Source organism: Camellia sinensis, chromosome 7 (genome assembly GCF_055761805.1).
Source record: "Camellia sinensis isolate YWXY chromosome 7, ASM5576180v1, whole genome shotgun sequence".
NCBI classification, from domain to species: Eukaryota; Viridiplantae; Streptophyta; class Magnoliopsida; order Ericales; family Theaceae; genus Camellia; species Camellia sinensis.
In genome coordinates, this window is record NC_138967.1 from 48,230,317 (window position 1) to 48,242,185 (window position 11,869).

An 11,869-nucleotide genomic window follows, 5' to 3' on the forward strand; every position below is an offset into this window, starting at 1 on the left:
TCGTTCAATTACAAAAATGAGTTAAGTTTGAGCTTAAGCTTAAAAAAAAATTAAATTTAAATTAACTAACTTATTGAGATTAAAAAAAATACAAAATAATGAGTAAAATATATAATAATAGTTATCCCAATAATAAATCTCATCAATCAAATATGTAAATTTACACAAATATCAAAATAAATAAAAAATGAAATAAATTATTAAAAATTTATTTAATATATTATTAATTGAACTGAGATAAAGGTCACTCAAAGTCAACTCGATTGATAAACGTTCGAACTCGTTCATTCAAACGCGTTTTAAACAAGTGCCTTACTTCCATTGTGAGCAAACCAACAACATCAACCCTCGTCCGTGTCTTTGCTTTTCTCTTTTGTTATGGTCTTCGACCCATTTTCATACTCACTATTATTGAACGTTAGGGTTTTGAAAAATCACGACAAACAAACAAACAATCAACAAGAAAAGGAAGCTTCTCACTGTGTATCTCATCCCCCGTCCTTTTCTTTCTTCTTGGTAACTCTCTCTCTCTCTCTCTCTCTCTCTCTCTCTCTCTCATCTTTTATTATCTTCCTTATTGGCCAACAAGGTTCAGGAGAAGAAAAGAAAAGTCAAGTTGTGTATTGATTTTTTATTTTTTCCCCTCAGTTTTCTCTGGAAACAAACAAGGGTATATGATTGTAGTGTGCTCGTTTTGAACCTTAATTAAGAAATAACAAGAGATTTTTCAGAACCCAAATGGCATGCCAGGCCATTCATTCATGGACATTTAGTAGGTTAGTGGGTGCTTTTCTTGATCTTGCTATTGCTTATCTCTTACTCTCTGCATCCACTCTTGCATTTTTCGCTTCCAAATTTCTGGGTTTTTTGGGGCTTTGCTTACCATGTCCTTGTAATGGCCTATTGGGCACCTCCAATAGCAATTACTGCTTGAAGAGGCTGTTAATTGATTGCCCAATTGAGACAGTCTCTTCTGTTCAACTGTCTGTGAACACAAAGTTTCCCTTTGATTCAATTTGCGCGAAAAACTGAGATTGCCAAATGAATTTGAAGTTAATTAGAGATCAAAACAATTGTGTTGATGGATTTGTTGAAATGGAAGGCGAAGCGTCTTGTAGCTCAATACCGGGTGCTAGGAAGTTGCAAAATGTGGTTGAGAGGGACTTGATTTTGAAGAATGAATCGGTTAGGGTGTTTGATGTAGTGAATTCATCAGTTCATGTCAAGAACGGAAGGTTTGAGCTGAAGGGTAAGGGGATTGCAAATCAGAGGCCAAGGTATGGTCTTAGGCGACGTTGAAAAGGTCTTGCTGATTATGAAAAAGTTTCGCCTGTGCCGTTTGACCCTTCATATGCAAATGATCGGTCACGTTCTTGCATCAATCGTAAAGGGAATAATGAGATTGAATGCAGTTCAATGCCTGTCAACTCTGGAGCTGATGCTAATCACTTTAATTGTGAGTGTTGATTTTGATCTTGGTTTGTATTCTATCCGTTTTCTTTATTTCATCTGAAACTTTGCACCTTAACTGAAAAGAAAAAGAAAAAAGAAGAAGAGAGGCATTAGTGTTTCATTTTGTGGACTCATGTATCTGTGTATGCATTTTCACATTTTTAAAATCAACAGAAGTTGTGCTATAATCTTACAGCTGAATAAAGAAATTGAAGAAGATTAGTGTTATATGTGCACTAACTTACAAAAATTGTTCCCTGTATATGCCATACATGAAAAGTCACAATCTCCACTGACAATGCATATATCCTGTACCTGAGTGAAGAGTGAAATTATGTCTTATAGATTTTTTGAAAAATCTTGGCCGTTCTTGGCGAAGGGATGGGAAGGGATTTTAAACCATTAAGGGATGCGAAATTCCTTGGTTTTGAAATTCTTTGGTTAGTTTAAAAAAAAGGATTTGTAAATTTTCCTGACTTGGAGGTTCCATATACACATATTAAAAGCTAAAGTAGTTATATTTTAAAATCCTTAAAGCAAAGAACAGGAAAACTGGAAAAGTACAGAGCCCTTCAGATGATCAAAATTATTCTTCTATGTGAGTGTGTTTGTGTAAGATGGCTTGTAAGGGAATTATTTTAATTTTTTATATTGGTTAGACTCACCCCTTAGGAGCCATTCAGGTGATCAAAATGCATTTAAAAAAATGAAAAAGAAAAAGAAAAAAAGAAATGAAGAGGTTGTTCTGGTTTTAAACAAATGGACTACCATACCACCAATACATATATGGCAAGTACAATTTTTATGTCTCTTTTTCAATTAACACTTTAATCTGTTAGCTTGAATGTTTAAACCTCAATGATTATTCCTTGTGCCCTCAGGGCATGAGCTTTGCACCCATTTTTAAACAATGACTTGGCATGTGTTGCCGTGACTTCTTGCTTGGTGTGCCAGGTTTTACATGGAATCTTACACAACATAAATGGAAGCATTCATAGATCCATGCTTAGGTCATTACTAATATGATGCATGACAATGCTATTGTGTGTGGTATGTGATTTAGATGATGAGGACGCTCCAGTTGTTATGAATTTTGGGGATAGAACTTCACATGGCTTGTAGTTGAATGAAACTCTTCATGAAAAGAAACTCACTGAGAAAAGTGAATCATCCTATGGAGAGACAGAGTAATGTGCAGAAGGAACTGGGTTATGAAGGTAATGAGAAAAATGCAATCAGAATCTTGGAACAGGCACTTGAAGAAGAGCATGGTGCTCTTTACCTTGAGCTTGAGAAGGAGAGAAGTGCTGCTGCTACAGCTGCAGATGAGGCCATGGCAATGATACTGCGTCTACAAGACGAGAAGGCATCCATAGAAATGGAGGCTTGGCAATACCAGAGGATAATAGAAGAGAAATCTGCTTATGATGCTGAAGAAATGAACATCCTTAAAGAAATTCTTGTGAGGAGACAGAAAGAGAAGCATTTCTTGGAAAGGGTAGTTGAAGCTTATAGGCAGATGATTCATATTGGAAATTAACAGTTACAAGATGACATTCAGTATATGGTGAAAACACAGAGGGAACAGGCTGATGCTCCAACAGCTTAGTGAATCCATTGACAAGAAGGAAATTGTAAAGGATAAAAGTTCAGTTAATGAGGTATTGTCTATTGATAAGCAAAACTGTACACCCTTGCTCTTGGAGAGGAATTATGAATTTCCGGATGGGATGAAGAAGCTGATTTTCAAGCAAGGAGATGTAGAGAAATCCATAATAGTTTCTGATCTGCAGAAAAATTTGATGTCGGCAGTTAACAATGAAAGATTGAAAATTGACATGAAAGTTGAGTGACTTGGAGAGAGGTTAAGTATTGTGCAGGAACAAAGACAGAAGCTCAACTTCTCTGTGGACTATCGGGAAAGGGAAAATTTTCAACTGCAACTTGCAGAAGATATAGCATAACAACTTCGAGAGATTTGACAGCTAACAGAACCTAGAAAGGTCTTGTGTGAAGCTTCTTTGCCCCTGCCATCCTCTAAGGTTTGATGTTAGATTTCTCTTTCATCATTATCTTCATCGATATCAAACACAGTAAGGCTGCGTTTGGATTATGCATTTGGGTAGGGATTTGGAAAGAGAAAGGAAAAGGAGAAAAAAATTATCTTATATTTCATGCAAATTTCATTCACCTTTTCCTTTCCAAAGACCTATCCAAATCCATTGTCCAAACACAACCTAACCTAAGTGCACAAAGTTACAATGCTTAATCTTTTGAAGACCAAAACTGCACCCTCCTCCCCGCTCCTACCACCATACTAATATTCACTACAAACTTATTCCCACTCCTTTCTAATACCTTTCCAAATATGCCATGAGAAATAGATACCTCTAGAGAGGTCCAATCTCCTAAATCACACCCATACTTCAGAGCTACTACCATTCTTCATCATATATCCCTCTCACCCACAAAACTTTTCATCCGCTTCCCCAATAAAGCTTGATTAGGCATTTCTGACTTCTTGATACCAAGTCCCTATCCTATAATAGGAGTACAAATTGAGTCCTAGTCTACCAAATGGTTACTCGAATTCCTCTTCCATTCTACCCTACAAAAAATTGCTCCATTGCTTTTCTAATCTCTCGCTCTATTTGGTTCATTAGAAAGAGATGGAATGAGACGGAATGGTCATTCTTTAAGCTCCCCTATGGAATGATCATTTTCTTACAATGGTGATTGATGATTTCAGTTGCAATGCATATTTCATTATGTTTTTTAGTCAACCAAATATGTGAATGGATATTTTGATGGAATGATTATTGTGTTCGACCTCATTCTAGTGAACCAAACACTATCTTAGCTGCAGTGATAATAATAGCACACAAGGACATAAAATGTGTAGGAAAACTTGATAAAGTAATGTTGATTGGATTACTTAGTAAAACTCTACAACCAAGTATAGCGGCTAGCGAGTCAATGTTAGATACCTCCTCTTTGTGCATGAAGGCTCTCTTTATATCTCCACCTACTAGTTCTTCCCTTCAGTTTTTGTTCCTAAAGGTTCTTCTGGCACTCTTTATGTTTCCTGATTAACTGTTGTTGGCTACCAGAAGTTCTGTTATTAGCATAGTTTTAAAATGCCTCCACAACCGTTACTGCCACCTGTTATGGCCGCTATGGCAGTGTGACAAAATTCACATCCGTAATGGCCGCCACTGTTGTGTAAAGGTCGTAATGGCCATTACGGTGCCGTTACAATTTCGTTGCTGCCATTACAATCCTTACGCTTCTATTTTTATTTTATTTTATTTTATTTAATATAGATTTTGTATATAAGGCCATTTTTCTCATTTCTCTTTTTTCTAGTTAAAATCGCACAAAAAGAATATAGAACTTATGTGAAAATCTTAGATCTACAAACTCTGAATGTCCAATCTTCAAGTTCTACAAGACTTGAGTTGATATTGAAGTTAAATGAGCTTACTTCTCTCTCTCTCTCCAAAGTTCATTACCTTTTTATTGAAAAGCTTTCCTTAATCTCATTTGATTCTTTGAATATTAACTTATATTATATCTATATTTGCTCTTTGGTCAAATTTATTCATTTGACCTTTGCCGCCATTACGATCATATGCTTCTTTTTTTTATTTTTTTTATATAGATTTTGTATATAAGGCCATTTTTCTCTAGTTGTTAAAATCGCACAAAAAGGATATAGAACTTATGCGAAAATCTTATAGTTACACGTTTTGAATGTCCAATATTCAAGTTTTACAAGATTTGAGTTGCTATCAAAGTTAAATGAGCTTACTTCTCTCTCTCTCGCTCTCTCTCTCTCTCCAAACTTTCATTAATTTCTCATTTGATTCTTTGAATATTAATATATTATATCTGTATTTGCTCTTGGGTCAAATTTATTGAACAAAATTTGTATATCATGTTAAGTATTTTTACATTAGTATGTTGATATTTTGTATTATGTATGAACTTATGTTTGTGAGATTATCATTTTTAATATTAAACATGTTTCGTTTTTTTTTCTTCTTAACAAGTGGGAAGTTATCTACCAGTATAATTAGTAAAGTAAAGAAAATTAAATACATCCAACAATAGGAAAAATCCCTATAGTGACTTAAACGTAACATAAAAATTAGTGCACATATTGGATCATATTTAAAAACTAAACAAAACACACGAAAAAATCATTATAAACCTCACTAAATGTGATTTTGAAATGAAAACATGTTTGTTAGCATGTTTTCCTGAAGTTGTGCGAAGAATCAAAAACTTTATGGCTCCGGTCGATTGCCACCACTATTGTGCTACGGCCGTTACTTTCCACAGCCACATCAACGCTATCGTTACCCTTATGGTAGCTGCCACCTTTACTTAAAACCTTGGTTATTAGGTAATGTCAAAGAAAAGGTGCTGTCAAAGTGTACCTTTAGGAGTTCACAAACACTCATAAAGTATGGATTTGGTTGCTTCATGGATACATATATGCTCTTTTTGGTTCCCCGGAACAGTGAGGTAAAATGAAAAAGAAGGGAAAGGAAATGAAGAGGGAAAAAGAGGAAGAAAAAGTAAAAACATAAAGAATCCATTTGTTAGAAATGTGATTTTGATTTGATTGTAGGTTTCCTGTGTCCTCCTCCTTTGGTGGTTAGTCATGTTTCCCCATTTTCCTTACTGTTGTATAATGAAAACTGGGTTACTTCAAAACAAGAAAATTCCCTCAAAAGATTGTCCTGCACAATTTTCCAATATAGCCAAACAAAGAAAAAGTAAAATTCCATTTGATTTCTTTTTCCTCATAATTTGCAAGTCTCAAAAAGTATTTGAATACTTGAATATTTTCATCTGCTTTGGAAATTATTATTTTAGATTAAAAAGTTGGGGTTAATTACCTTGTATTTGTTACTCCTTTAGGGTTAGTCATCTGGGCTCAACGCATTGGTTGTCTTCAGACATTCGCGTCATCCATAGATCTGCTGCATTCATTTGAACAGGAATGTAGGATCTCTCTAACAAAAGACATCACCTTCGAAGTCCTCTGAAGTATGCAGTTCGCTGGATCATATTCTTGGGAGCCTAGAATTGCTGCAACAAGTAGATAAGAGATATGTAGTTCTAGTTTTCTCTCATTAGTGTTGTAAATCCCTTCTACACAGTACCAATGTAGGGGTACCAATTGACAAATAGGTCTTCATGGATGGCACCGGTTCAATTTTTTGTATGAAGTTCGTGAAAAGGCAGTGTGTTATGACCAGATAGTATCTATTATTTATTCATTATAATTTCTTAAATTTCATTACACACACATTGAATAAAATCATATCAATATTATCAGAAATGTTATACAACAGCAGATTATGTTTCAATCATTTGGTACTTTCGTTATTAGTTCTAGGTCTGTCTGTAATCACATATGTGGCATGATAATTTAGAATCATGAAAGTAAAAGATTGCTTTGATTTTTGCATTTGGGTGTTGGTTGTATGTTCTTGAGTATGTAAAAACATTATGCATTTTTGGTGTAGCAATGCAAATAAAATCCAACATTTGATGGTTGATATACATGGTTAAAATTAGAATCACTCCAGGAAAAATTGTCAATAATTAAAAGAAAGAAAGACTCCAATAATAACGATTACTCTTTTTCTTTTCCTCTCAACACCAAATGTATTTGCAGTTATGCTTGATAATTTTGGATAAACAGATGCATTTGTCAGCAGAATTAGGTAAACATAGTGGTGTAAAAATGGCCTTGGCCCGCTTGGCTCTTGCAAAAAAATTGGACCGGGTTGGGGCGGCCTAATTTCAAAAAATATAGGCCCAGACCGGTAATCGGGTTTTGGACCTCATGATTGACTTTTTTTTTATTATTTTTTATTTTTTCTTCTCACCAAAATAGCTTGCAAGTGATGTTGGGCATCGGGGTGGGTCTAGACCAGGCTCATCGAACTGGGCCTCAGCCAGGCTTCAAGCTGGCAGGCCATGCTTATACTCCTAGGTAAACCTAGGTGAATAGTTATAAGCCCTCTCGTCTAAGTCCTGTAGTATTGAATTTTTTAAGTGGATTTTTGTTGGGTGTTGAGACCGTAATTTTTACCCTTTTGGGTTTTCCACATAAAATCTTGGTGTTTTTATATGATTCCTTATTTGTGTGTTTAATCATTTAAAGGCTAAAAATTGAGTATTTAATAAGAATTTTTATTAATTGGCTTATTCACCCTCTCTAGCCTCTAGGTAAGTTCATATTTCAAAGAACATATTGGGAATAGATGTCTGGGATAAGTCCAATATTTATACTAGGCATAAAAATAAAAATATTTTTGTGAAGACTTTATAAATAATGAGGGTTCAATCCAACTTATCCAAGTCTAAATTTGAACTTAAGGGCCCAAAATTGTAAATATTTGAAAGTAATAGACTGCTGTTTTACAAATTTATGAATTATTTCTAGAATATTATTGATTATATTAATTATAATTGTTTTCTGAAAATTTTTATTTTCGAAGTTGAGTTGATCACACTCCACGAAACAACCTTGGCTGGTGGCTGGAGACTTTAATGACTACGCTAATCAAAGAGAAAGGAGGAGTTTCTCAGCTAGCCAAAATATCAGTAGAACTCAAAAATTTCTTGATCGGGTGAATAGTTGTAATCTAATTGACTTGGGCAGTTCCGGACCTCGCCTGACATGGACGAACAATAGACAAGGTATAGCTAACACCATGGAAAGACTTGACCGAGCTCTGTGTAATGCGGAATGAAGGACCATGTTTCCCGAAGCCACAGTGAGAGTTCTTCCTAGAACTTATTCTGACCACTTCCCTCTTGTCGTCTACACTCAAGGTATGCACATTTTAAACCCCCGTAATAGGCCCTTCCGTTTTGAGGTTGCTTGGATGTCTCATCCCGACCTTATTAATGTTATTAAATCCTCTTGGCACTGTATGAACAATCAACTCCTTGACTCTACTGCTGACTTTACTAATAGAGTTACTGAATGGAATGAGAAGGTATTTGGTAACATTTTTAAACGCAAACGGAGACTACTCGCTCGAATTGAGGGTATTCAGAAAGCTCTTGCTGAAACATTCACACACAGTCTTCAAAATCTTGAAAACATGCTTATTAAAGACTATAATGAGACTTTGCTCCAGGAGGAAATGCTTTGGTTCCAGAAATCTAGATCCAAACATATCACCCTTGGAGATAAAAATACCAAATATTTTCATATCTCCACTCTGAATAAAAGACGCAAGCTTAAAATTAATGCCCTTAAGAACGATGATGGTAATTGGGTTAGTGACACAGAGGGGATTAAAAATCTCATCCTTAACTATTTTAAGAACCTCTTTACTAAAAGAAGGAGGATAATGATGGCTTTTTGAAGCCTTTGTCCAACCTGGAAATTCTTCAAGCAGTGAGAAATATTGGTGCTTTTAAAGCCCCTGGTACTGATGGTATCCAGGCTATCTTCTATCATAACTACTGGAGTATTGTTGGCAAGTCTGTGAGTGAGTTTGTTAAGGCTTGCTTCCATAGCAAGTCCGTTCCTGACTCTGCTAATGAAACTCTCATTGTTCTTATCCCTAAGATCGACAACCCTGCCACTATCAAACAGTTTCGTCCCATTAGCCTCTGTAATGTTACCTATAAGATCATCTCAAAAATTGTTGTGAATAGAGTTAGGCCTCTCATTGACAGCTTGGTGAGCCCCAACCAAAGTAGCTTTATTCCGAGTAGAAATACGGTTGATAACATCATTGTTACCCAGGAGATTCTTCACACATTGAGGCATAAAAAAGGAAAGGAGGGAGGTATGATTTTTAAGATAGATTTGGAAAAAGCCTATGATAGATTGTCTTGGGAGTTTATTAGAGACACTCTTGTGGAGTTTAATATGAACGACGAATGGATCAATCTCATCATGAGTTGTGTCTCTAACAGCAAATCCGCTATTCTATGGAATGGAGAGGTTCTGGAAGGAATTAAGAATGAGAGAGGCTTGAGACAGGGTGATCCACTCTCCCCTTACCTCTTTGTCCTTTGTATGGAAAGACTCTCTAACATGATTAGTTCCAAGGTGGAAGGCGGCCAGTGGAAAGGGATTAAGGCAGCTCGCTCTAGCCCACCCATCTCTCACCTATTCTTTGCAGATGACCTTATTTTATTTGCCAAAGCTGATCTCTCCAACTGTGATACTATCATGTCAGTTCTCTCTGAATTCTGTGCAATTTCTGGGCAACAAATCAACCACTCCAAGTCCAAACTGTTTGTCTCCCCCAATTTAGCTCGTAACAAAGCCCTATCCCTTAGTTTCCATAGTGGCATCCCTTTAACCCAAAACCTTGGTAAATATTTGGGTTCTCCTATGCTTCATGGTAGAGTCAACAAAAACATGTTTAGGGACACCTTAGAGAAACTTCAATCTAGGTTGTCAGGTTGGAAGGCTAGAACACTCTCCTTGGCTGGTAGAACAACTCTTATCCAATCTGTCACCTCTGCTATACCCAGTTACAACATGCAGACCATGGAAATTCCTAGAAGGGTCTGTGATGAAATGGATAGACTGAACCGTAATTTCCTATGGGGTGACACTGATTCTAGGAAAAAAGCTCACCTAGTTAACTGGGAGAGTGTTTGTACTAGCAAAGACAAAGGAGGTCTAGGTATTAGAAAAGCAAGAGATCAGAATGCTGCTTTATTGACCAAACTTGGATGGAAGATGCTATGCGACAAGGAGAAATTATGGTGTAAGGTGTTGCAGTCCAAGTATCTGGGGAAGCACTCCTTTTTTAGCTGGCCCATCAACAGAAGTTCTTCACATATCTGGAAAAGCATATGCAAAAATAGAGATCATTTGAAGAGGGGAGTTAAATGGAATGTGGGAAATGGTGAGCACATATCTTTGTGGGGTGACTAGTGGTGCGGGAAACAAGCTTTATTTAATTCTTACCCCTTCCAAACGAACAATACCCTCCAGAAAGTCAGTTCCATCATGAGGGTTATTGGGACATAGGTGCTTTGGAAAACATCCTCCAATCCCATGATATTCAAGAAACTCTTAAAATTCACAGGCCTCGATTTGTTACATACACAGATTCACCTGTTTGGATTGGATCAACCTGTGGCAATTTCACTACAGCATCAGCCTATCAAATCATTACAGCACAAGATAGTGATGGGAGGGCTTGGACTTGGCTTTGGAAATTAAAGATTCCCCAAAAACTGAAATGCTTCCTGTGGCTTATTCTAAAACAGAGGCTGCTAACAAACCAGCTGAGACTTGTGAGGAACATGGCCACATCTGACATTTGTCCTAGATGTGGGTTGACAAGTGAAGATTTGAATCACTTATTCAGAACCTGCACCACCTCTCAAAACCTTTGGATTGCAATTAAAGATACGAGTTAGTGGGAGGAAGGATGTAATAGGCCTATTCTTGAATGGATTACCTCTAATGTGAAAATTAAAAGTGACTATTTTCATAAAAAATGGCAACTGGTTTTCAAAATTACTTTTTGGCAAATTTGGAATGATCGCAACAGATTAGTGTTTGATAATCTCAATCCTTCCATTCAATTCAGTCTCAAGAGCATAAGGAACTATGTTCATGAGATTGATGAGGCCTATCAATCTGTCCTCCACCCCAGGCCCCATCATCCTAGACTAATTCATTGGCTTTGCCCTTTTGCAGGAACTCTCAAATTGAATGTTGATGGCTGCTCCAAAGGTGATCCAGGCCAAGCTGGTTATGGGGGGCTGCTGCGGGATGATACGGGACTGTGGCTCTGGGGTTTCTATGGAAAATTGGGCCACTGTTATAGTCTCGAAGCGGAACTGTGGGCTATTTACAGAGGACTCACAATATTATTCCAAAAAGGGCACCAAGGATGTGGTTATTGAATCAGATTCAGAGCTGGCCATCAACCACTTACAGAATGGCCCGTGCCTTAATTCTCCATATAAAGCTCTCATAGAGGATGCGAAATTCTTGTTGAGAAGATGCAACTGTTCCCTGCAATATACACCGAGGGAGGGAAACAAGTGTGCTGATTGGCTTGCCAACATGGGTGTATCACAAGATGAACATGTTCTAGTCCTTGAAGAACCCCCTGAAGAAGTGAAGGCACTGCTCATTGCTGACATGACTGGAACTAGTGTTTTGAGGGATTAATTTTTTCTTCTTTCTTTTGTTTTCCTGTGTTGCTCCTGCTCGTCTGGTTGTTTTGAACTTCCTTTGAATCAAAAAAAAAAAAAAAAAAAAATATTGAATAGATTAATTATGTTAATGATATGTTAGATAATCTAGAGTATACAAATTTAATTAGTAATTTCCTTATTAAAATAATATGAACTAGTTTGGGGGAACAAAGTTATAACATGTTTGTTATGGAACTGTAGC

At 36.6% G+C, this 11,869-nt stretch overlaps 2 protein-coding genes across 4 annotated transcripts; both read left to right on the forward strand.

Annotated features, from left to right (window-relative positions):
• The first annotated feature begins 280 nt into the window (after nt 1-280).
• Nucleotides 281-6,833, forward strand: LOC114301365 (myosin-binding protein 3-like). Of its 3 annotated transcripts, none has more exons than XR_014335269.1 (3): nt 281-1,456; nt 2,516-3,494; nt 6,382-6,833. XR_014335269.1 is itself a non-coding variant. In XM_082877841.1 (2 exons), the coding sequence occupies exon 2, from the start codon at nt 2,579-2,581 to the stop codon at nt 2,990-2,992; it is 414 nt and encodes a 137-aa protein (XP_082733967.1). In that variant the 5' UTR covers nt 281-1,456; nt 2,516-2,578; the 3' UTR covers nt 2,993-6,833. The 3 variants fall into 3 exon arrangements, 1 of the variants encoding a protein (XP_082733967.1); XR_014335268.1 differs by having other exon boundaries at nt 330-1,456; nt 2,407-3,494; XM_082877841.1 differs by having other exon boundaries at nt 2,516-6,833.
• A 4,349-nt stretch (nt 6,834-11,182) lies between these two features.
• LOC145795779 (uncharacterized) lies at nt 11,183-11,641 on the forward strand. The gene has a single exon (XM_082880682.1). The coding sequence runs from the start codon at nt 11,183-11,185 to the stop codon at nt 11,639-11,641; it is 459 nt and encodes a 152-aa protein (XP_082736808.1).
• The last annotated feature ends 228 nt before the right edge of the window (nt 11,642-11,869 follow it).